The following is a 27,759-nucleotide window of genomic DNA, read 5'->3' on the forward strand; positions in this document are numbered from 1 at the left end:
AATATTATAAAAGAGCCCAGTTTCATCAACATTGAAAATATTTTTCAGTTCGTAGTCCTGAATAATAATCTTTAGTTCATGTTTCCACTGGTTTACAGTTTCCTCTGCAACACTATTACTTTCTCCACACACTTGATTATATACAATATTGTGACGAGTCTTGAAACGATCAATCCATCCATTTGACACATCAATCCCTAACCTTGCAGCAAATTCAAGGGCTTTTGCTCAGAGTATAGTACCATTGACTGAAATACCCAATGCTCTCATAGAAACAAACCACTCCGCCACAAGTTTATCCAATTCATCGCATGTCGATGTCCAGATATATTTTCTTTTTTTTGACATAACACCAGATTGCTTTGCATTGATTCAATGCTTGACCTGTGATTTACTATCGTGTTCAAAGTGGATACGGAGAGTCCACGATCTTTTGCTAATTACACACGTGTTCTAGCATGCCAATCTACATGTCGCAGAATTGCCATCTTTTTTTCTACTGAAATACATTTTCTATCTTTTTCTCCATGTTACTAACATGGATCATCCGCCACCACAACTTGAAAGCAACTATCGCATGCTAAATTACATAGCAGAAATTCTGTGATATACCACTTACTTCTGAATTGTGACTACAAACACCCAAGCTACTGAAGCGATATTTCATGAACTGTGGTTTATTCACTGATATCTAATATTCATGAGTAACAACTGTTACTTGGTAGAAGTGTGAATGTGATTTCACAATTTGTGTGTATGATCCCTGTTCACAATTTTAATACAGCACTATGAATGTGAAATCACATCACAACATGTTACAGGTGCCGTGAGCTACTGACAGTTTAAAATTACTGATATGAAAACTTCATGGTATCAATTCATATTGTGATTGAAAAATCACAGTATTGCTCATCACTACATCACTGTTGCAAGCGTGCAAGTCACTGCGATGGCGGAAACAAAACTACAGTCGAAAGCAATGCCATCTGGGAACAGAAATGCACAGATTTCTGCAGAAATCAATTTGAATGAGAGGAAATGAATTCGAAAATCAGTTTGCAACCCGAGAAAAAACTGCAAATCACAGGAAATAACGTCCACATCAAGTTATTAATGGTGGGAAAACAATATATCATAAAAATAGGCCTTAAGATGGGACCAATGAAAAATGACGTAAATGGCAGGAAAATGCAAATTGTGGGAACATAAAAACGGGGTTTTACTGTGTGTATATGTGTGTGTGTGTGTGTGTGTGTGTACACACACACACACACACACACACACACACACAGACATAAACTCTTATCACCACCCGACACAAAAACTAGGTGTCATTAATGAAATATATGTAAAAGTAGCCAAACAGAAGTCATGGGAAAACTGGTAAAATATAGACGATATCTATCATGAAAGTAAGAAAATATTCTGGAAGCTAAATGAAAAAGCTTAGAACTAGAGAAAAGACTAATTAGAGATGATAGGGAGGAGATAAAAGCTGAAGATAAAGATATTCTAAATGTCTGGAGTAATTACTTTTAAAGAATATTAATAAGCAGTGAAAGATCAGTGGTAGAAAATATTCAAGAAGAATCCTATCAGGTGTGGAAAGACGTAAGATGACATTTAACGAAATATGCTCCAATATGGTGGTCAAATGTTTTCAGTGGCTATACTGGCATGGTCAGAAAGTCAAATTCTAAATAACTGGAATAGAGCTCTCATAGTAACTATCTATAAAAAGGGAAATAAAACAATGTAAGAATTACAGAGTTCCAAACTGTTCCAGGTAACATTCATGCATGCAAACTTTAAAAGAAGTTTAAGAAAAATAGTGAATGAAAAACATGGGGAAGAACAAACTGGGTTCTTAACAAACAGATTGTCAGCTATTTATCTTAAAACAAACAGTTGAGAAATTATGTGAACATGACAAGGAACTATATTTAAGTATTAGAGATCTGGTAAAGGCATATCACAAGATACCAAGTGCAAAGCTGCTCAAAACCTTACAATTATATGGTGTGAATGGATATTCTATCAAGCAATACATAGTCTACATTTTAGTTTAAATCAGCAATCAGAATTGAGGGGGATATTGAAAGATGAGCTGATGAAAAATCAGGTATAAGACAGAGGCGCACATTATCTTCAATGTTATTCATCATCCATATGGATTGGATCAAACATTATGAAGAAAAGTGATATTAAACCCAATATAAAAAATTAGTGATGCTAATCTCAGCTCTCTACTTTATGCTGATGATGCTACATTCCTAAATATAAATGCAGTAACTAATTTGGAATGAAAATCAACAATAAACAGACAAATGTGAAAACAGGCAAGAACATTGAAAAGTTATAGACAAGTAAAATAGTTCACTATTTTGGTCCAATTGTTTGTTAAGGTGGCAAATTAAATACATAAATGAATAACAGAATAAACAAAGCTAGTATAGTTAGCAGCTAGCTAAATAACTTTATACGGAATAAGCCAAATCTGAAAACCAGCAGTAAACAAGACAATGTTCAAACCAAATGTAAAATGTATAGATCGGAGAAACAGATTAGAAATAAAGCAATTGATCAGAGATTACAGATCCAACCCATAGATGTGAGTTCTAAAAAAAATTAGGGTAGTGGAAAAATGACATCAACAGCAGAATCATATGAAAAATGATTTATGTGGGAATTTATTATTATCATCATAATATGGTGATTAAAACAACCTTAGGCGACAGCTTGGAGCTATAGCATGAAATGGAGTTGAGTGGAAATTAAATAAATATTGTTTGGGAACTGACAAAGATATAACATTAACAGCATCAATGTGTGAATGTATTCTGAAAGTCAAAAGGTTTGGAATGGTGTCAAATGGATGATGAAGGGACAAAGCATGGTCAAATTTGGAAGAAGAAGAAGGCACTTTGGAGGCAGAAGACAATGAATAATGATAATAATCGGTTGCACACAGATTACAAAGGACAGATCAGGAGGGTGACTAAATTGGTATGGACAAGTGCAGTATGAGCAGAAATTAGCATATCAGACCAAGAAAAACCTTAGAGACTGTTTTTTCATAATTTGCCTAGTAGGAAGAAAAATGATTATGGAGAGAAAGGCGATGTTAATGGATGAAAGTGGTATGGTAACTGCTGTAGAGGGCATAGTCGAGGTATATTCAGTGAGCAATTCATCAGGGTGCTTCATCCTCAGTGTGAAATCCGAAGCACAAGCGTACAGAATGTGAGAAGACAATGGTGAGCAAGCATGGAGTTAAGTAAGCTAGATGTCAATAAGACAACTGAATTTGATGACATCGCTATGTGTCTTAACCCTCCTACCGGCCAAGGTGGATGAAACAGCAAGACCACCCCAGAATTTTTCATGGATCAAAACTTCATCGGCATTCTATCTTGTATCAAGTATTTACCCTCCTCTGCTGTTAATCCTTAACGGCAATTTTAGAGGCATTAGCGGATTAACTGTGGTCAAGCGACTTTTGAGTCACTTGTCTTTACATGTACTGTGTTACTTGGAATTTTCTTTATTGTACTAGGATATTTGATCGTGGGTTTTTTTTTCTTTTTCTGCACAATTTATTTATTGTGTCGCTTTCCAAAAATAGAAGTTTCACATCTGCCAAAATAAATAATCAATCCTGAAATGACCACAGATCAGCCTTTGCAATGAATATATTTTAGTAATAGTAAATTTCCTTCAATTTACTGACAATATAGATTCTTTTTCAGAAATTTTCAAATGTTTGTTTACATATAAAATATTTTGTTAGATATCTATATTTTTAAATAACATTTAGTAAAATAAATATGACATTTTGCTTTCTTTCTTTGCAAATATGGATTGTTACACTTCAATTTTAGGAACGAATTATTATTTTTCTTTTTTTTATGAACAACAAATGATTATAAACTGCATTACTCGGTTTCCGATACTGTGTCTTTTTAAGTAGCAAAAATGTATACATAATGGTATTTTATCGGACTCTTCAACTTCTTTTGCTTAAAAATTGCAACAATTTTTTTTTTAATTGAAAGGGAGATGGTAAATCACATTTTATTTCATAGCCGGGTCCAAAACTCGGATTGAAATCCATAGAGTTTCATGCCGAAAAAACTATCGGCGAGCCCAAGTGTAAATGATCACTTGGGTAGTACAACACCAGGGCAACTCCATGCAAAGGTGGAGCAAGCTCCATCACTAACTTTAATATTCTCTCATAATGTAAAACCCAGCTCCTAGGAGATGTATTACTGTTTTACATTATGGGGAGAGGTCACTACCCAGACTGGTTTCGACCCTTATTGAGGTCTCATCAGTGAGTAGGTAGACCCCAAATATCAGAACTAACTTTAATATTCTCTCATAATGTAAAACCCAGCTCCTAAGAGATGTATATATATTGTTTTACATTATGAGAAGAGGTCACTACCCAGACCGGTTTCAACCGTTTTTGAGGTCTCATCAGTGAGTAGGTAGACCTCGAATATCAAGGTTTAAGTGAACCAAACTTACATATATCCCTACTAATTTATGTCGCCGGTAATGTATATACAAGGGAGCACCCCAAAATAACCAGAGTCTGAACTTAGCGTGCATGCATTTTCTAGTTAATGATGATTCTGCTAGGCATCATGAGTGTGCAGTTTTCCACAACCAGTCTGGCAAGTGGCATCATCCTGTGTGAACTGGTTTGTTGTCCTGGCTGCTTTTTTTGTTAGTGCAAGTTTGGCAATTTTGTGATGGCTAACAATAAGTAACAGAGTGTGCGCATGAAATTTTGTTTTCTTTTGGGTAAAAGTGCAGCTGAAACTATTGTTATGCTTCGGCACACTTTTCAAGACAACACTTTAGGTAAAGCACAGGTCTATGAGTGGTTTTCTCACTTCAGAAATGGGTACAGTCGAAGACCAACCACAATCTGCCCAACCTTCAACAAGCAAAAATGATGAAAACATTGAAAAGGTTTGCCAGGCAATCAATAAAGATCATCAAAAGACCATTGAGCAAGTTTCTGAAGAGACAAATTTATCCTAGGTTGTGACAGCGAATTTTAACAAAAATTTTTCAAATGAAATGCGTGCTGAATTTGTGCCTCGTTTGCTCACAGAGTTGTTTCACACTCTCCCTACTCGCCGTATCTCTATCCATGTGGCATTTTTTTTTTTTATTACCATGGATAAAGAAAACCATGAAAAGGCAGCAGTTCATTGATGTGGACAAAGTGAAAGACAAGTCGCTGGAGGTCATAAACAGTATTTCAGTTGAACAGTTCCAGAACTGTTTCCGGTAGAGGAAAAAATGTTGGGACAGGTGCACTGACTCACATGGAGAGTACTTTGAAGGAGACTAGAATATGGTATTATAAGCTTTAATAATTTTTTTTAAAAATAATTCCAGATATTTTTGGGTACCCCCCTCATATGTGTATACTCCAGATAATGTGGCATTTTTTTGTTTGGAACCTTCATATCAAAGTTCCAAACATCGGGTGATTATTTTGGTTTATATTAAAATGAAGTTTTACTTTAACATAGTAGTTGTCTCCATAATTTTTAAAGATGAATACTGATCATCATGTAACTATGAAAGAAAGGAAAGGTCAGACTTAGAGAAGTTACAAAATTGGGGGGGGGGGGGGGGAGTTGTTTGTACAGTAAGCTTCAAAAAAAAAAAAAAAAAATCATTAAGCACCTGTGAGATATTCAAAACTTGTTTAAAAGGCATGCTGAAATGTTTGAAACATGCTTGCCAAAAACAACAGTTATGTTGTTATTGTTATTATATGACCACAATGGGGTCAAAGGACTCATCGTGGAAGGTTTATACTCACTCATGCCAAAAGATCATCAAGCCATGCCTTGAACCCATTCTCAGTTTCCACACTCTCCATACAGAGAACCTGCTTCTCACTCCCATGCTCACACTCTCCTTATTCAGTTTCCATGGATGGCCTCTAGTTCCACCCTTGCTGCCATCTACTCTATGAAATATCTTCTCCCCATTAATCTGGTAACAACCGCTCATCAACTTATATGTCTCAATCATATTCCCCTCTCTGCTATTCAGAAGGCTCTGTAAATTATATTCCCTCAATTTCTCCTCATATCTGACGTTCCATAGACTTGACACTAACCTAGTAATTCTTCTCTGGACCTTCTCCAATATACCCTCATCCCTCTGAATACCAGGCAACCAAATCTGTGGTTCCCTGTCCATATGTGGCCTGATCAAAGCCTTATACAACCATAACCCTTTGCCTCTGCATGTCAATATCCTCCTCATTATTGCCATAATCCACGGGATGCTCTTACAATTTTAGCAATGTGATCCCTAAACTTCAAGTCTCTGTCCACCATCACTCCCAGGATCTCTCATCTCCTCCACCTCCTTAAAATTTCTCCATTAATTGTATATTCTGCATCCTGAGCTTGACTACCAAATTTCAAGACCTTGCACTTGCCAACATTAAACTGATAGCTCCAATCATTTGCCCACTCATATAATCTATTCAGATCCTTCTGCATAGTCACAACATCTGCTCTACTTTTCATAGCCCTTCCCTTTACATATTATCGGTGACAGCTGCACATCTCCAGTTAAGCCAGTCCCAATATCATTAACATACAAGTTAAACAATAATGGTCCCCAAACAGATCCTTATAGAATTCCACTAGTGACCTTCCTCTGTTGGGATAATACTCCTCCATATACAGTCTACTGATACCTATCTGATAGCCAATCAGCTATCCAACTTACTAGTGTCTGTTATCTAATCCCATCTGTTTCAGTTTAACTACCAGCTTGTCAAGTGGCAGTCTATTAAAGGCTGAAAAATCAAAGTTTGCCACTATATATGCATCTGCTTTATCAAGTGAATTTGTCACTTTACTGTAATATGTAAGCAGATTGTTGAAATATGACCTTCCTCTAGCAAACCCATGCGGATCATAAAGAATACTACTATTATCAACCCATATCTGAATCTTAGTCCTCACCAACTTCTCTAATACCTCAACAACAACCCAAAACAGATTGATCTATGATTTGTAGCCTTAGTCTTATCCCCCCCCCCCCCTTTGTGAAGTGGAATAATTTTTCCCACTTTCCATTCCTTTAGGACTTGCCCTGTTGTGAGATTCATGCTAAATAGGCACCATTAATTCTGTACAGCATTACCTTAAGATATATGGCGATATGCTGTCAGATGATACTGCCTTATTAACATCAAGTTTACTTAATTCCTCATATATTTCTTGCTTATCCACCATCAGCTCTTCCTCTGCCATACATTCTATACTCCAGCTTCTCCTGATGTTGAAATACATTGATAAACTGATCATTGAATAATTCAACTATATCCTCTGCATTGGTTACCAACTTGCCAGCTTTATCAACCAGCATCATCCTCCTATAGTTTGTTTTCAGAAAGTCAAATATATTTTTTGCATTTTATGTTTCTGTGTAAATTTACCCTGAAGATGTCTGGAAAAAAAAAAAGTATGAAACAAGTATGTGTTGCAGTTTAAATAAGAAAGTATACTCTTAGTGTTTTGATATACTGTTTTCTTCATGATATAATTACTTCACAAAAATGCAAATAAATATAATGCATATAAATTATACATACAGTGAATTCCAAATATGATCACCACGATGGAATATTAGAATTCTCCCTCTATCATCTATAGTTACAGCAGCAATCTGACCAAACTCAAGATGTTCTGCAGGCCATCCTGTCACAGAAAGATAATCTAGGGGAAGAGGGAAAAACATATTAACTACTAAATATTTGTAAGATATGTATAGTGTATATTTCATATCAACAACAACAACCATAAAATATTTCAAGAACCAGCATATTACTATTGCGAGAAGGATAACAATTATCACTGTCAAGCTGTATAACTGAAAAACCTACGTATTAAAGAAACATTCTGAAACAAAACATACAATAAGTGCTGTAATATCTATTAAATTATTTTATAGCAGATATATTTCATACATGTTTATTGTAGTACTATTTTCACATCTGGCAATTATTAATAGCTTTGAAAGCATATGGTATTAAAGAAGCTTCTACAAAGCTGGATACCTAGCCTCTACTACAATTGCAGATTGGCACTTAGAACTGAATGTATAGCAAAGATGCTTTAATGTTAAATAAGGTATATGGCAAGGTTTGTTCACTATCTTCACTGTTATTTATAATCAATATAGACCTCATCTTTCAGAAAAGTGGTATTAAATACAGTATATAACAAGGATTGAGGGTATTAGATTGGATCATCATCTCATCAGAGGATGTTATTATAAATGAGGTGTCAAATATCCCTCCAGTTGGTGAGTCACCATGAAGTGATTAACTGGATGATTGCCAACCATGTGAAGACTTCTGTCGGGAAAGAGTATACGTGGAACTACAAGGCTGGATATTATGAGAAGCTCAGGAGAGCGAGAGAGATTGCAGCTGTAGCATGGAATGAGGAGTTGGTTGGAAAGGAAGTCGATGCTGCTTGGGTGATATTCAAGAACTATCTGGTAGAAGCTATATCTAAATGTATTCCAAGGGTCAAAAGGTTAAATACAGTAGGTGTGAAATGAACGAATTAAGAGATTATGTATACAATATGGAGAAAGAAGGCATTATGGAAGCAACATAAGAGGAGTGGGTAATAATCAATTCCATGAGGAATACAAAGACAGGCAAGGAGGATGACCCGTTAGAAAAAGTAGTAAAAGTTCAGTATGAGCAGCAGTTAGCTAATGAAGCCAGAAGAACAGTGGTGTGGTGTAGCTAGAGCTTTTGCCACCCGAGGCTGTCCCTGAGTTTGCCACCCTTCTCAATACACACCAAAAATACTACAAAAAGTCAAAACGACATATAGGGAAATAAATTAAAACACTGTTTATTTTTGAAGTAAAACCTTAATTTCAACATTCGAAAATGTTATCTTTTTGGCTTTTCTGTTAGCAAAATCATCAATGACAGAACTATTTCATAGTAATGTAGGTAATTCTTAATCAATTTTATTTTGATAAACTCCTCTCACAACTAGCAATATTTACAGCAATTATGAGGAAAATTCACAGTAGTATTACAATATTTGGAAATAAGTTCCCGAGACTGTATTTTAGAATTAACTACAACAGTTCAAAAAAGGTTGAAAGGTCCACCCAGGACAGATCCTTTTGTAATATTTGGGGAAGGCAGAGTGGGGGGAGACTGTTCCAAAGGACAGAAGTAGATGGAATAAAAGAGGAGGCAGTGGAGTTGGTTTGGTGAGTTTCAAGATGGACTGTAAAATGATGTTCGTTAAGTATCTTTTTAATGGTTCTTTAATGGCTCTTTTTAATGATTTTGGAGGAGAGTGGAGGAATAATAGTGGCCAATTCAGCAGATCACTGTCCATGAAAGTATCTGTAGAAGAAGCACAAGGCAGAAATTGAACATCTATGAGAGAGGGATTGAAGTGGGTTTGTGAGAGATGAATTGTTAATTAGGTGGACTACCCTCTTTTGGATAGAATAAAGTGATCATAGAGAGGATTTTGGTGCACAACCCCAAATATGGGGGCAATATTCCATGACTCAGTCAATTTGGGCTTTGTATAGAGTTAGCTCAATTGAAAAAGGTGTCTGACAAGGAGACTCTCTATCATCCAAAATCTTTACAGCAGTCCTTCAAATATAAACTGGACAGACCTTGGTATAAAAATTAATAACAGAAACTTAACACACCTAAGATATGCAGATGATATCATAATTTTTGCAAACACTCCAGAAAACCTTAATATAATGATAGAAGACCTATATCATGAAAGCAGAAAAGTCGGTCTAAAAATAAACAGAGAAAAAAACTAAAATTATGTTAATCATTTTGTAACACTCGTCGTCGTCGTCCAGTAGCATCCTCTAGCAAGAGGGTTGCAGCAGATGAGCAGCTCTTCTCCATTTCTCTCTGTCTGTCGCTTCCATCATTCTTAAACTAGTACATTCCACGATATCATTAAACCACTCTCTAGTTGGTCTTCCACGTCTTCTCTTCCCCTCAACTTTCCCCTTGTAATATAGTTCTTGTCAGGTGTCCCAAAGAACCTCTCAGAAGATGTCCTGCAAATCTAGTCTTTCTTTGCATAATATTCTTTAACAGTGTTCTTTCCATCCCAATGCATCTTAAAACTTCTTGATTTGATATTCTTTCTGTATAGCTAATCTTTTCCATCCATTTGTAACACTAAAAAACATAATAATAGAAAACAATTTCTTGGAAAGAGTCTCTTCATATACATATTTAGGTCATCTCATTGATCTAAACTGTGGACTCCAAAAGAAAATAAATAGAGAGCTCAACTTGCCTGGGGTGCATTCAGAAAATTGAGAAGCATTTTTCAAAACAATGATGTCCCACTCTGTTTAAAAAGGAAGACATTTAACCAGTGTATACTTCCAGTCATCACATATGGTTGTGAAACTTGGTCACTAACAAATAAACTAACAAAACTCAAAGAAAAATGGAGAGGTTGATGCTAGGCATCACATTAAAAGATAAGAAGCGAAACACCTGGATAAGATGCCAGACTCCCATCACTGACATCATTCTTCACCATAAGTGACTAAAATGGAAATGGGCCGGAAATCTATCCAGTAGAGATGATGAGTGATGGACCACCATACTAATGAACTGGATTCAAAAAGAAGGGAAATGAGGCCAAGGACTTCCTAAAAGAAGGTGGGGGTGATGAACTGTCAAATTTTGTTGGGAAAAATTGAGTCAACCATTGCCAAGAACAGAAAGGAAGAAAGAACTGGAGGAGGCCTTCATCCAGCAGTGGACAGAAAATGGCTGAAAAGAAGAATATAGAGTTAGCAGCTGGAGGTGTGAAGTAGTGTCGTGTGCAAAAAAAGTACACCAAGTTACTTTGCGACTGCAGAAGCTATAGTTAAAATGTGGTTGTGCCAGGAAAGATCAGAGGTGCAGGTCAGTCCAAGAAGAGAAATCTGATTGTGTTTAGATATCTCAGTATTACTGAAGATAAGAGAGAGGGATGTGAGCTCTTTCTTGCGAGGGATCAGAAAGATCTGAGTTTTGGTTGCAATGAAATTTCCAAGGTTGTCCTTACCCCACTGGAATATAGCTAGGTCTGAGTTCAGGTCCCAAATCATGATAAATCTTGAGAATTCTAATACTTCAGCACTACAAGGTTTGTCAAATGAAAAGCAGGAATGGAGGGTACTGTCATTGGCAAAGCTATGGATAGGATTGGAAGTCTGTGAGAGCAGATCATTTATATACAAGAGGAAGAGAGTGGATGAAAGATCAGAACCCTGGGGACTCCTGCACTGGTAGGGAAATCTGAGGAGAGTAAGCCATCCACCATGACATGTAGTGAGCGACCAGGGAGAAAGTTGGCAATTCAGTTGCAGAGAGTGAGGAAAGCAGACCACAGGATGGCAGTTTGGTGAGTAGGTCACTGTGCCAAACCCGAGGGCAACCATGTAAATTTCTCCAAATTTCTCCATGAACTGAGTCCAGAGGTCACTGATTAGTTAGTATGTCTCTAAGTGGTTCAAGAGTCAGTTGTTGTTGTTGACCTCCATAATTTTTGAAAGAACAGAAGTGAGAGCAATTGAACAGTAGTTTGTTGGTTCATAGTTCGTTTGGGATAGGTTGGATGTGGACCTGTTTCCACGTAGTAGGTAGATGCCAGTAGGATAGATTGAAGAGGCGCTAGAGAATAGGTGTTAGTTCTAGGGCACAATTTTATAACACAATAGGTGGGATACCATCAGGACCAGATGCCTTATTTGTGTTCAGGTTATTAGGAATTCTTCGGATTTCTTTTTGTCGGAGGACATAAAGGGAGCCATTCTTGGTGGAGTGGAGGGAACTTTATCCAGGTCATCAATGCAGGAATTAGAAGGGAAGAGTGATGCCAGTAAGTTGGCCTTGTCTTTTCGTGAGGTGACTACAATGCCATCGGGATGTGAGAGTGGTGGAAACCTGGGTGGGCAGAAGTTGCACCTAATGTTCTTTACAAGGGACCAGAAGGAGCGACTGCAATTTGGAAAGGAAGTGAGTTTGCATTTGGTCCTTTCATAGTATGACTTGGACTTGGTGATGATTCTTTTGCAACTATTGCAAGCTGCAATATAGATAGAGTGGGCTTCTGGAGTTTTGGTCTTGAGTCAATTGTGGATAGGAGAAGTTTTTTCTTTTACAGCACAGGCATACTTTTTTTGAGAACCAAGGCTTGGATGGTGGCTGAGAATTTGGAATGGAATAAGGGATGAAAGCCTCCATTCCAGTGAGGATGATTACTGTTATTCACTGTGAGTAGGTGTTTGGATCAGAAGAACTAAAACAGTAGTCAGACCATGGGGAGGAGGAATAGAAGTCACAGAGGTCCTCCCAGTTGGTACCCTTGTAGTGCCAAAGGACACGAGACTATGAGGGTTGTTCTTTGGCAAAAGAGACTTGTATGAAGTCTGAGTTACCAAGAGGAGAATCAGCAACCACAGTATACCTGGAAGGAGAGCTTGTTAGAAAGAAATCAAGTGTGTTAGCAAATTGGAAGTTGGTTGCAGGTATTCTGGTAGGAAGATTGATGATCTAAGATAAGTCATTGCTGTTGGCAAATACCTCAACATCCCTGACTGCTTGATCGGTGAAACTGGAAAAGGGGAGCCAATATGAGTTGTGGACACTGAAGTTCCAAGACCTTACTATTGGGATATTTTGAGTGCAGAAAGTTGAGCTTTAGAGAGAGAGAGTGTTGAAGAGATCAGAGTGGATCTGCAGAAGTAATAATGATATGAATGTCAATAAGTATGGTTATAAATTTGCTGAATGGATTTGACTACACTTTGGATTTGAGCATTTTGAGTGTGTGTGTGTGTAGGGAGGAAAAAGAAATGCCTCCCGAACCAAGCCAAGCAGACTGTAGATTTAAATGAGGAGGTAACGTATTATATCTAGACATAAATGCCACAAACAAAAGAAACAAAGTAGTTCAGATTGTTGCTTTGGTAAATACATTGTGGCATACAATTCTTGGTATTAGTGAAACCTGGCTCTTAGAGTTGGATGTCGTAACTGGAATTGAATGCAAAGGATATAATAATTTTAGGAATGACAGAAGAGAAAGGAGTGGGAAAAGTAGTAATAATGATATCAGGTAACTTGAGTTCAGTTAGGATAGAAACACATGAAAGCAATAATGGTAATATTGTCCTGTGTAGCACTGAGTTTGAATTTTTATAGAGTGAAGCAGAGGCTAACAGGGTGAAATGCAGATTAAGATATTGCTATAGACCTGGAAATTCACTTACCGAGGATAAAGAAATGTACCACCAAATTACCCTGATGATTATTAAATGAGTAATTATTATGGGTGACTTAAATTATCAGAATATTGATTGGGTAGTTGAGAAAACTCATATAAGGACCAAGAAGAATTAATTGAGCTGTTCCATAACAAATTTCTCAAGCAGAATGTGAAAGAAGCAATTCAAGGACAAAGAGTGTAAGATTTGATCATAGAGGGTGCTCAGTTTAGGATGTGACTATTTTGCCACCAGTTGGAGTCAGTGATCATGCTGTACAGACCTGAGAAGTAGCCAACGGTATGGATGTTCCACTCAGAAAAGGTTATATGCTGACCTACAAATCTGGAAAAATATGACAAACTCAGGAGAATACTATCTTCGATTCAAGGGCATCATGTGTTGAAAGAATATTAGCAGTGCATGGAAAGCTTTGAAAACATGTTTAAATGATGCAGTATCTGAATTTGTCCCTGCAGTTCAAAGAATAAATAGAATGGGAGTGAAATGGATGTGCAATATCATTAAACAAGAGATCGGTAAGAAGAAGATGATGTGGAAGGAATATCATGAGAATAAAAGTGGCAGGTGTTATGAAATATATAAAGCTGAGGCCAGAAAAGTTACAAGTACTGTATGGAAGCTAAGTTGGAGTATGAAAAGAAATTTGCTGAACAGGTTAAATGCAACCCAAAAGAATTTTATCATTAGGCTGCAAGAAAGAATGAATCAGAAGAATAACTTTACTGACTGCAGATAGTATCCTAGTATCAGAACCAGATGAGGTAGTTCAAATAATGAGCACTCACCTCAGGAAGAGCAATAAACCTGGTGTATATAACATAACATACAGTTATACTATTGCATAACCTGGATAAGAATTTGGCAATTGGGACAGATGGGATATCAGCACGTGTACTAAAGGAATATTCACCCAAACTGGTTAAACCCTTGACATGTTTGTATAATGTAACACTTAGCTCAGGAAAGATTCCGTAGGAATGGAAAGAGTGGATGATAATTCCCATTGCACAAGGGGTGGTGCAAAGACTGATGTATCTATCTACTTATCAATATCTCTGATTAATTGTAAAGATATTTAAAAAATTGGTAAGAACATGCATACAGAAATGGGTGGATAAACAGGATACACTTTGCAAGGAACAGAATGGGCTTACTAAAGGGAGATATATATATTGTCTGAGCAATTGGCTCATATTTTATAATAATGTTACAGCTGAGTTGGACAAAGGAGAAGGATACATTATAATACTGTTGGACTTGGCAAAGGCATTTGATAGGATACCACATAAAAGTTTATTGCACAAACTAGAGAATATGGGATGAGATATGAAGTATTAGCCTTGATAAGGGGTGACTGATGGGCAGGTATCAGAAAGTGATATATGGGGAATGTGAATCTGCTAAATTAATGTGAGCAGAGAACAGTACTTGGACCATTGTTGTTTAACCTCCCTACTGGCCAAGGTGGATGAAATAGTCAGACCAACTTATCATTTTTCATGGATGAAAACATTATTGGTATTCTACCTTTCATCATGTAATTACCCTCCTTTGATGTTTATCTCTTAACAGCAATTGTAGATCCATTAATGGATTAACTGCAAGAGAGAGACCTTTCTGTCACTTGCTTAAAGTGTACTGTGTTTCTTAGAATTTCCTTTAGCATTCTTCAATTTTTGAATTTTTTGCTGCACAATTTATTTATTCTCTCTTTCCATCCAAAAATAAAAATGAACTTCACATGTATAAAAATAAATAATCAATCCTGAAATGACCATGGATCACCCTTTTCAATGAATTCAGTACTCGTATATTTGTTGTCGTTTATTTTTCAAATAAGTGCAATGGAACAAGACGATTTATGTTTTTTCGTTTTAATGACAATATTACAGAAAGTATTTTCGTGCAATTTTCAAATGCTTGCACTGAAAATCAGTATGTTAAATATTTATATTTTTTTTTAAAAATAACATTTACTGAAATAAACACGAACTTGTTTTCTTTTCTTGCAAAATGCCATTATATGGATTATCACGCTTTATTTTAGAAACGAGTTTCTCTGTTTTTATGAAAAAAGCATATGATGTTAAATTGCATTACTCGATTTCCAATTGGGAGACTTTTTTTTTAATATCAAAAATTTATTACTATATCATCACTATAATATTCAGTTCTTAACCATTAATATATGAAATACACTGCTCGAGAAGGCCTACAGACACCACAGTGTGAGGAACAAACAGCCATGGTGTCCATCTTAATAAGATCTAGGATCTCCTTTCACTGGGATGACTGCAGCAATGTTATAGTGCATACTTCTCACAGAATAGCAATGAATGGGAATTTTAGACTATTCTTCTTGTAGGCATGTAATCAGGTCCTGGACTGTTGTGGGGTGGATGTCCCTTGACTTCACCCAACAATCCAGTTCATCCCACAGATTTCAATAGGGATGAGATCAGGGTCCTAGGGAGACCAGTCAAGCGTTGTGACGTTCATGTCCAGAAACCATGCAATTACAGCAGCAGCTTTATGACATGATCCATTGTCTTGATATAAGAGACAATTGTTAGTTCTGTAGAAACACCATAAAGTGGGAAGCACTGCAATGTTCAGTGTCCAGAATGTTCAGATACCTAACAGAGTTTAATTTTGTGGCACCACAAACAGAGGTCCAAGGACAATCCAGGAAAAACGGGATGATACCATCACACTGCCACATCGAATTTCACAGTTGGAGTTATGCACTCTGGTAAGAGACATTCACGGGGTATCTGCCACACCAATCCATTGTTCAGTAGAGGGTGTAGTGCAATTCATAGCTCCATAATACAGCTTTCCAAGCTTCCAGATCCCACACTCTTTGCACCAATGAAGACGACACTGTCTGTTGGTTTGGGTAATAATGTGGGCTTGCATATTGTGATCCTACCATCAAAACTCATGTTGTGAGCCTTGGTTCTGAATGTTTTTGTGCAGATTCATGTTCCAGTCAATGCCCGGAGCTCTACGTTTGGCAAGTTAGCTGATGAATGGTGATTTTTACATATTATCCTTCGTAGCACCATATGTCACATTTGGCGAGTTTGGTGGGCTTTCCACATTGGGCCATCCCAGGTTAATAATCAGTGACTCCTTGAGCTTCCATCTCAGTATGGTATCACTGACTATTGACCTGGGATGGCCCAATTTGTCAAGTTTTGTTAAATAGATAGGCTTCAATATGCCATCCTGTCACAATGCCTCTTTCAAACTTTGCCAGTACCCTTCTCGCAGCCCTTTCACCTGGACACAGTTGCACTATTTCTCCAATTTACTGGCTATAAACACATTATTCATTACATGGCACGATGCACCTTGCCCATGAGGTGGGGGGGGGTGTCCACTGACTTCTTTCCAGGCACTGTATATCTTGTACAGACTGATTTAAAATTCATTCTCATTTTGAAGATTTCCAATTTCATCCCCCTGCCTCCTTACACCTGGAACTGAATTATAACTAACTACTTTATTTAATTTTTTACTGGTTGAAGGTTTACACAGACAGTAATCTAAATTTTAAATCTATTACTTCATTTTACCATTTTGGCAAAAGAAATAAGGAAATAAATAGTGTTATTCTGTCAATATTAGATTACTCTCGGTGCTATTGAGAAAGAGAAGAGAGAACACTTCCCCAGAAGTCACACAAGAGAGTCTCAAACAGTAGTGCAGAATACATCATCAATGTCTTGTTTCATTTTCAATTGTTGATTAGCAGACATCCTAAACAGAAATATTGATACTTCCTTTATGGGCTGATACAGTACTTATGTCAAAATAATTTCTTAATTTATAATAATCACAGTTTCACTTTTATTATCAAAAAATAAATTAATTGGTAAAATTATGTTGAAAAAAAAGGACTTCTATTTTTTAAAAAAACAGGTGCATATGAATTACATAACTTTAATTTTTTTTGGTGGGGGGAGAGGGATTACCCACCTATTTAATCTGCAGATATTTCATATAATTTATATTCAAAAACCATTCACAAGATATTTGTTATAAACATAAATCATTTGGGAACATGCTCATACATTTCAGTGTAAATTAGTAGTGAAAGTAAGGTACTTCAAAAATGTCACTTATCTAAACTAGCAATAAATGTATTTTTCAAATGTGTAGTGATTTCTTCTTTGTACTACAAGAAAAAAATACATAAGAAGAAAAATATGTAGCATTCTCTTTTTCATTGGGGGGGGGGGGGGGGAGTTACAATATTCTTTTTTTGTTTTTTGAAAAGAAAGTGTAGTGTACCTGATTAGTTTCTTGCTATATTTGCCAACTGAACATCCAAAATAATTATAAGAAAGACATTAATTGTAGTGGGGTAGCAACCTTTATGACCTCTTGACTTAGAACAGTGAACCATGTTATGTGGAATTTCCTATATTAGGAAATTCCAAGTAAAGATTTTGGTTCTTTTCAAGAGATATATTCACTTTTGAAAGATGTGTTACTGATAATATTGTGGAAACTATTTTCGTGCTAATTTCAAAAGCTTGTGTTAAACATTATCAGTTTCCCGTTATACCCACAATTCAGACTATTATGACAGCACTACATAATTCATTTTACATTATTATCATCTCTTATCCACAATTTTCCTCGAAATTCGACTGTTACTTGTTAGCACTCCAATATTGTCATATCTAACATTTCATGCTTCTGAGGCACTTCTGACTAAATTAATCCATCTAGACCTTGGTCCTACTCTGGGTCTCTTTCCTGCTGCTATCTTGCCATCAAACACCTGTTCTGTTAACCTTTCCTCACCCATTCTATTAAAGTGGCCATATCATCTTAGATTAGCTTTGATAACACATTCTTGAATGCTAACAATGTCAAGTTTATTTCTAATATCTTCATTTTTAATATGATTCTGCCATTAATGCCATCTTTTAATTCTCCTAATTTTTCTGAGAACCCACATATCTATGGTCTCTAGTCTTTGATTGAGTGCTTTATTTCTAACCCAACTCTCAGATCCATAACTTAAAACTGGTTTGAGCACTGTCTTGTATGCTACTAGTTTGGTGTTTTGGTTAATTTCTCTCCTATTCCATATAAATTTATTCAGCTGGCTATTCACCAATACCAGCTTTGCTTATTCTGCTGTCTATTTTCAGGTGTTACTTACCATCTTCATTAAACTATTTAGGCACAACTTTGTTTAGCTACTTTTACACATATCTTTGTCCTCTTACATTTTTCTCTGTATTCTTTTAGGGCAACTGCCAACTTATTTGTTAAGAAGTTTTGGTATGCTTTTCTTTTTTTTTTTTCAGGACTGTTTCTTTAACTTCTTTTGTACACCATGGGGTTCTTATTTTTATATCCTTACTTCACCACATATCTCCTGAGCTGAATCAATCAATGACTTCTTCAGAGTTTGCCACTGAGATTCCCAAGTTTAGTTCATGTCTTCAATCTGCTTCAAATTTTCTTCATTAATGTTTGTATAGTCAAGTCTACAATTCTTTTTAAAACTTTCTTTCATTCTGTTCCTTTCAATGTAATATCCATTTTTATCCTGCTTAGCACTAAGTAATGATCACTTCCAATTTGAAATCCTCTGTACACTTTTGTATCTTGAACCATCCTGAAGATATCACTATAACAATGACATAATCAATGAGGATTTTCTTATTTCTTTTGTCTTCTCTCCATGTGAACTTGTGCATCTTTATGCTGGAACATGGTTAGTAATGATTACTCTGTGTCCTGCACAGAAATCCATCAAATACTTATCATAATGGATAAATGGACAATGAAATAAGTTTCATTGTCCATTAATCCATTTTGAAGTGTACCCACATCACTCTATTTGAAACTGCTTTAATCAAGAAGTTTGTCTTCATGTTTGATGTTGAATGCCATCGCTACCCCCTTCCTTTCCTTGATCATTATTACCTGAAAATAACATTCAGGTAATAATGATCATTCTTTCTCTCTTTCTCTCAGTGATACCAATTATGTCCACATTGTACTTTTCCAATTCTTCTGCAAGTTCAATTTCCTTTCCATTAATACACCTTATATTGATGGTTCCTATTTTCAGTTCTTCTGAAGTTGAGATTTATTCTTTTTCTTCTAGATGCTAAGTTGTTCCAGTAGTGGGAGTTTGTAAAAAAGTCAGTTCATAATATATCATGTTGTACCACAATATGTATTTGTGGTTTAATCCTGATAGAGAGTACAATTTGGTCAACAAAGTCCCAAATTGCCAGCCCATCCTCACTTGTTTAGTACCTAACAGATACCTACTAACAAGTTGCACCATGTGAAGGTGAGGATTGTGCTAAACAATTATTTTAAAATATTTCGAAAAAAACGATGCAATCTAGCAACATTGATTAAAATAAATATAGTTTGAACATTACTTTTTTTTTTTCTTTGCACTATCTCAATTTATGGAAATGTCATATCCTTATGCTTAGAGATTTAGATACTGTTGTTTGTGAACAACTCTTTTTGCTTTCATAAACAAGAAATTATGTTAAATCAATTGCATTACATTCTTATTTTTAGGCTAATTTTTAAAATATCAAATTTATATTCAGTAGTGTTTCAGATGAACTCGCAGATGAAAAACGAAACAGATCATTATTATCATGTTGTTTGTAGAATGTTCATTTTACTCATAATAATTATGATACTTAACTGCTGGAAAGTATACAATGAAATAATCTGAGACATGTATACAGAACTGATTTCAATTTTATGTTTGTTTTGAAATATTCTGATCACATCCATGACCACAGTAACTGAATTATAAATATCGACTTTCTTCTCATTTCATATTTTACACTTTTCACAGTGTGCATTTCATATTTCAGTATCTGTAATCTACTTGATTACAGATACTGAAATCAAGTAGATTACTACTTGGTTCTCGTTCCCAGAGGAAGAGGCCCACATGAAATGGTTAACTTTTCAACAGTTCAGAATCGGATTATGTGATCGATTAAGAGAAGTAATATTTAAGAAAGGAGCCCAGAACCTAGACTCGTGTTTTAGCCTGGCCAGAAAAAGAGAGAGAATTTTGGATGAAATGGAGCAAGCCTCTTCTCTGAGGGAATAACTATGAAAGGAGTTAAAAAAAGTGAGTTAAAGAGCTTGGGGCATTCTGAGTCAACTAAGAATGAGAGAAGTATAGTTGTGATATTTGGTAGTTCAATTGAGAGAGATGATTCAGTGAAGGGAGAAGAAATAAGAATGCAAATTGTGTCTTTAGCAGAAGTGAAAGGGAAATTGCCTCTGCCTTTGGTAGAAGGTTTAATTGAGGGTATACCCTGCAAACTCTTGTTTGATACTGGGGGCTCACATATTGGTAATCCCAGAAAATTTGGTTGAGGCATTTCAGGATGTAACCTCTAATAGTTTTACTAAACTAAGTCAACCCATTAAGATCATGGGAATTGCAAAAGTTGAGCTTTCCTCAGTCTTGAAAGTGAAGGCCAGGATTTCCATACCTTGCTTCCCTATCACTGTCACTCATGAGATGCTAGTCTTACCCAAGGTTGCAGACACTAGCAACCAAGTCATACTGGGTATTGATTTTTTAGAAAATTATAACTTTATGTGTGATTTTGCAAATGGAACACTGTCCCTATGTGGAAAAGAGTGTAAGCCACAGTGCAGAATGCAAGATCATGTAGGGAAGAGCAAAGCCTTGAAGGTTGAATTGAAGGATTGGGAAAGGGAGTCTAGCATGTGGAGGAATAAGCTGATCCAAGATAGCATTAAGAACTTAAGTTCTGAGCAGGAAAGGATACATATGATGGAGTTCCTTGAGTCTGTATTCCACAAGTATCCAAAAGTGTTCACAGAGGAGATCAGCTCGCTTTCTTGTACTAACTTGGTTCAACATGCTGTTAAAATCAATTCTGATGTGCCCATATATGTGAGACAATATCAGACCCCTACTAAAGCACATGGACACACTCAAGAAATTACTCTTAGAATACGAGAAAGCTGGAATTATTGAAAAGTCAAATTCTAGATGGAATAGCACATTTATTTTAGTAGAAAAGCCTAATGGTGGGTTAAGGTTTGTACTGGACCTGAGAGAAATCAATAAGGTCACTATACCCATAGATTTTCCCGTGTGCAAGATTGAGGACTTGTTGATTGGCCTGGAGGGAGCTAAGTACTTCTCCAAACTAGATCTGAACTCTGGCTATTTCCAAATTCCTTTGAGGGAGGAGGACAGAAAATACTTTGCCTTCACCACAAGATGGCAGAAGCATCAGCTGTGTCGACTACCTCAGGGAGCCAGGAACTCAGCCATGAGTTTTCAGAGCCTGATGAATTCTGTGCTATCTGATATGTTGGGAGAAGGGGTTATCTGTTTCCAGGATGATCTTCTGGTTTACTCATCTTGCGTCGAGGAGCATAAGAGACTATTAATAGGGGTCATGGAAAGACTTAACAGAGCTCAGTTATCCCTAAAGTGTTCCAAATGCCAATTTTTTCTCAAGGAGGTAGAGTATTTAGGTCACGTGGTAAATGAACGCGGTATAACACCCACAGAGGAAAATGTGACTGCCATATTGAAAGCAAGAACTCCCTCAACTGTAAGGCAAGTTAGGAGGTATTTGGGAATGATCAACTTTTACAGGAAATTCATTCCCGAATGCTCCAAACTGATGGAACCTATAGTCAGACTCACAAAGAAAGGAAAAAGATTCAAGTGGGGAAACGAACAGCAGAGTGCTCATCAACGCTTAAACCTGGCTCTAACTAAGTCGCCTGTTCTGACCTATCCCAAACTGGGTAGGGATTTTTATCTCTCCGCTGATGCTTCCAACGATACAATCGCCTCCGTTATAGAGCAGAAAGAGGAAGAGGGGTTTAGACCGATCGCCTTTATCAGTAGGAAACTTTCATCTTCCGAGATAAATTACTCAGTAATAGAAAAGGAAGCCCTTGCTATTGTTTATGCATTAAGAAAGTTCAGGTATATGTTATTAGGACAACATCTTATCTTGCGTTCTGATCACAAACCATTGTCGTTTATCAGAGAATCATTAGGTGGGCTCTGGAGATGCAAGAATTTGATTTGGAAATAAAATACATCCCTGGCTCAGCGAACGTGGTTGCTGACTATCTATCCAGATCTCTGGATGTCGCACATGATAGTGATGTCAATCCTAGTGAAGAGGTGATTTTCCCTATATATAGAGAAAAAGGGGAATCAATTCTTTAGAATTGATTCCCCTTTTTCAAAGGAGGGATCCCCGCAGAGCAAAGGAGGGATCCCCGCAAAGATCCCTCCTTTGCTCTTGCATAATCGAAGAGCAAAGGAGTGATCCAGTATGGGGGGGAGATTTATGAGAAAGTTTTGAGAAGTCCCATATTAAAGATTCCTTCAATCACACACTATACATTGATCCGAATGGTCTCTTATTGTCTAAGCAAAGTGTCACAGGGAGATGGAAGGACAAAATCGTGGTTCCAGAAAAAATGATCCCATGGGTACTGTTCACCTTTCATGACTCTAATCTAGCAGGTCATCAAGGAATACATAGAATGTGGAACAGAGTTCGTGATCGTTATATATGGAAGGGGATGAAGGGAGATGTAGAATCGTATGTGACTTCCTGTCATTTGTGTCAACAGAAGTCCAGCATTGTAGGTAAGGCTCCTCTCCAGTCTTTCCCTAACCCCATGCGTCCCTTTCAGGTTGTAGCCATGGATATCGTGGGCCCCCTACCTATCACCATGAAAGGAAATAGGTACATTTTGGTGATCATAGACATGTTCTCACGGTATCCAGAGGCTGTAGCAATTAAGAATCAATCTGCCCAAACAGTAGCTTATAAATTTTTCAAGCTGATTATTTCTAGATATGGGACACCCCATATACTTCTCTCTGACAAAGGCTCTAACTTCACAGCTGAAGTTATGTTACAATTGTGTAAGTTGTTAAGAGTAAAGAAATTGTTCACTACTCCTTATCATCCTCAAGGCAATGGAATGATGGAAAGATTGAACAGGACTTTAAAGCTTACCTTGTCAAAGATATCCGACCTCTAGATCTCGAATTGGGATACCTTTCTGCCTCACACGTTATTCGCGTGCAGAACCGCCCTACATACCGCCATCAGAGAAGCCCCTGCAGTTATCCTCTATGGTTTATAGCCAACATTCCCTGCTGATTTCAGGAATTCCCATGTGAATTCGGGGTTTCCAGATATTGATGATTATCTCAATAGCCTGATCGCTGATAATAGAATTTCGTATGAGATGGTGTACGAATCCAGTGAAGCTTGCTCACAAAAGGCAAGAAATTATGCCAACAAATTGAGGAGATACAAGGATCTGAAACCCGGCGATCTGGTCCTGTTAGAACAGAATTCCGTTAATAAAAAAAGGGGGGGGGGGAGTTTGGAAGGAGCGGGGTCGGACCATATGAAATTCAAAAAAAAATTGTCCCCAGTGACATTTAAAATAAAAGAGGAAAAGGAACAAGGGAAATCTTGGGTAGTACATTCTGACAGATTAAAACTTTATAAGACGAGGTCAAAAAGGTTGGTATGCCTAGGAGATTCAATGGAGAGTGTATGCAGAAATAGAGGGACTACAAGAGGGGATAACAGTCCTCGTCAAGGAGGAAACCGCGATGTGAATGCCCCCTCAGGAAGAGAGAAGAGTACTGATTATCAAGGAGAGAGAGGGAATTGCCAGGCTCAGATCGGCAGTTCTCCAGGTTCAATCAGTTTGAGCAATGCATGGGGGAAGGCATAGCAAACAAGCAAATGCTGACAAAAACGGAAAATGGGGTCTATAGGGATCAGAGTGAAGACAGAATACTAGAAAACACCTGATACAACCTTAGGCCCCGACGAAATGGTAAAGTAGACCATAGGAAAGGAGTTTATCCTTTAAGGATGCATGCCTCTGATAAATGGACATCTGACAGAAAAATCTCAACAAAGGGGTTAGGTATGAGAAGGAAATCAAAAGGAGAGGGATACAGTCAGGATAAAGCACGTAGCAGAGCTCGGTGCATACACTTCACAAGATATTTTTTTAACAAGTAGCAAGTTCTTGTGGGGAGATGAGAGGAGAAGGAGTGGAACACACTTCGTAAGAAAAATTTCTCTTAAAAAATTTTTTTGTTTAAAGGGGGGACCTTTGTTACACCCTGATATCTTAAGAATGTAAAATTCTCAGCTATCATGGTGTAACATGAAGAATAAATAAATTAAAAACCCTGCATAAAAGATAATAGATGAATTAATTAAAAGAAAAAGAAATATTCTTGCATCCAATAAAATATAAAGGTGTTTGTTGAAATAACTAACAAAAAGAAAGAATACATTAATGTTGTAATATGATATAAAAGAGAAAATTTAACTAAATAAGACAGAAAAGGATTAGTCATAAGAGATGGTATGTGAGAGGCTAGAGATTAAAATATTAAGTGAATTCATAGAGAAATTTTGGAAAGGGGATTAAGTTAGAGGCTAGCAAAAGAAAAACAACAGACTATCGCTCAGGGCCGATTCCCGGACTGAGACATCGTTTGGCTCGCCAACCAAAGGTTTGGCAGAAAAAACGCCAGCCTAATTGGTCGGTGAAGTAAAATCAAGAAGGGGGCAGAGAAAAGAAGTTTAAGAGGGTGCCATTAGGAGAGCAAGTATAAAAGGGTTGGAAACCCCCCCCCCCCCACAGGACGCTTTTGGACTTTTAGAGGCTTTTAGACCTTTTGGTTTTTGATTCTGGTTTTTGGTTCCAGGAGAGTTCTTCGCGAGCTCCTTCGTATGGGTTTCACGGTGTTTTCCTGAGTGGCGAGATAGGGGTTATATCTCCGTCGTCACAACACGGAAACGAAAGTGAGCGGGATTTCGATTCCGTACTTCCTATGTAAGAAGTGAGGAATGCCATATAGTCAAAGAAAAGAAAGCATATTCTTTGTGTTTCAACTCCAGTGTCAACTACAAGAAAGGGAAAGAAGTAAAGAAATCGATGTCCACGTCGCGAGTTGTACAGCCGTTATATAGATGATTCAAAGTGTGTCCTAAGTTATGAGAGGTTAAGACCGCGTAAGCATAGTTCAATTCCAAAAGGAACGTAGGAGAAACAGATTATCGGAGAGGTTATACCAAGATAGTTCGATCAGAAAAAGGTAGAGGCCCATATGGAAAATTCAAGAAAGAAAGGTACTGTAAAATATATCTCGTGTTAACTAAGATTCGTCTGTATTAGTTATCATTATTCTAATACTGAACTGTTGAAACGACCAAGAAAACAATACTAGGACTTTAGTATATGACAGAATATAATGAAAGTAAGCTTACCAATGTTAATATTATATGAGTAATTAAGTGTCCTGAGAATTTCGCATGTCTAATATATTGTATAAGAAAGTTTAAATGTCATAGTTATGTGTCAGTGCAGTAAATGGTTTAGTTAATCTATTTAAGTTTGGATAGTTAAATAGTGTGAATTAATCTTATATGTCTGTGTCAAATGAATTTATGTGTTGAATGTGTATGGCGGCATGATCATAATACCCATTATAGGATCATAGCTTAATTACTTGTGATAAGCTAATGTTAGTTTGTAAATATTTAGTATAGCATTGAATTGAGAAATAACTACATTTTGAATTGTACTATGTTAAGGAATTTAATAAACCTTTTGTTCAATGATAAAAGAGTTGTCTGAAATTGCTATCCAATGCACCACTTGAAAATTACGAACCTAATCATGCGGGAAATTAATGTGTTAAGAAACGAGATAAAGTGTCATGACTGCAACATAGTTTCACTTTCGGACATATTTTAGTTCTTTCTCCTTGTTTTTGTATATAATATCTTAAACTAAATGTCCCAAAAGGCACAGCATAATACAAATATTAGGGATACTAAGGGGAGAATTAACTTAAGTATAAGTAAAAATTTTGGTGATATCTCGTGCGTAGATAATAGTTGAACATAGATAAAGGGGAAATAACTAGATAGAATAAAAATCGTAAAATGGGACACAACACTTCTCAACCATTCATTTTGATTTGTTATGAGGAATTCTGGAAAACCAAGAAAGTGCAATGAACTGCAGATCAGGTTATAAAGATTATACATTATCTTATACAGTATGATTACAGATATCTGTAATGTTATTTATAAATCGTAAAAGTACTGACCATCACACAACCTGTGAAGTATTCTTCGAACAACAATTAAGAATAAAAAAATACACAAAACTTAATTTGGAATATATGGTGGCCATATTTTTTTTTAAGATTCAGATTTTCATTAATTAATAAAATAATTGTTTTACCAAATTATTATTTTGAATCAAGTTCTTGGAGAATTAAATGTATTTTCAACTAAGCAGTTAAACACAATTGGCACAAAAAATTAAAAGACATTGGTTTTCGAATGTGATGTAATATTTAAGTGAAGAAAGTATAAAAGGATCTTTTATTTTGTCCTGGTATTAAAAACGATAATTATACAATAAAAGAAGTAGGAAAAAAAATAATTTGGAGATTTAGTCTATCTGATACAACTAAGACTTCAGTTACCAAGCACACCGCTAAGGACTTTCTTGCTATAGATAACCGAAAGACAGCTATGAATGCAACAAAATCCGATTAAGTATTCTGCTCAGAGTGACAGATTATCATACCTCGTGATGGATATGACAGCCAAGATGCACTTCTTATCCATGTTCTTTCAACAGTTAGTATATGCAGGTTTTGCAGGATGTGTATATATATGTCCTGGTCAGTAGGGAGGATAATCTATACATTAATGATATTGGCAATGGCCTCACAGGAGATCTTTGGTTATTTGTTGATGTTACAAAAATAGGCATGACAATCAAAGATGCTATTAATATACAGCATTAGCATGTTGATTTGAATAGCAAGGATAATAGGTGTAAATTCAATGTTAGCAAGTGTAAAGTTATGCACTTTGGTGAGATGCGATATCCAAAAGTATTTACTGGTGGGATTATGCTTGGAGTAACTGATGAGGCTAAAGACCTTGGAGTTATGGTTGACAGAAAGTTGAAATTCAAAAGTCACATAACAAATGCAAATACAACTCAGAGATAGATAGGCTTATACATTGGTTAATCATAACCAGTGGTGAGTTCCTATATTTCGTCCTAGTCACTAGGACATCTATGGGGATTACAAAACAATTAATGTAACATGCACACAAAAACTTCCAATACTAAGCCCAACCACATGGGTGACACTAAAGTCCTATCTAGGTGGAGCGCCCTCTAAGGTTGGTAGTAGGTGGCCTGGAATGTAAGGTGGGACCTCTGGTGATGAGTGTTTCCCAAATCTTCGGAAGCTTAATGCAACCGTATTTATTAAGA

At 36.5% G+C, this 27,759-nt stretch overlaps 1 protein-coding gene across 9 annotated transcripts in view; it reads right to left on the minus strand.

Moving 5' to 3' along the window:
• LOC150108568 (peptidyl-glycine alpha-amidating monooxygenase B-like) overlaps positions 1-27,759 on the minus strand; it is a 521,418-nt gene that overhangs the window by 242,849 nt on the left and 250,810 nt on the right. For all 9 annotated transcript variants that reach the window (XM_090390860.1, XM_090390858.1, XM_090390856.1 and 6 more), the window contains one exon: positions 7,649-7,772. In XM_090390860.1, coding sequence (XP_090246986.1) covers positions 7,649-7,772 — 124 coding nt within the window. The remainder of the gene's footprint in view (positions 1-7,648; positions 7,773-27,759) is intronic.

The sequence above is a fragment of the Typopeltis vanoorti genome, chromosome 3 (genome assembly GCF_054136105.1).
Source record: "Typopeltis vanoorti isolate ZY-2024b chromosome 3, IOZ_Tvanoo_1.0, whole genome shotgun sequence".
In the NCBI taxonomy this organism is placed as follows: domain Eukaryota; kingdom Metazoa; phylum Arthropoda; class Arachnida; order Uropygi; family Thelyphonidae; genus Typopeltis; species Typopeltis vanoorti.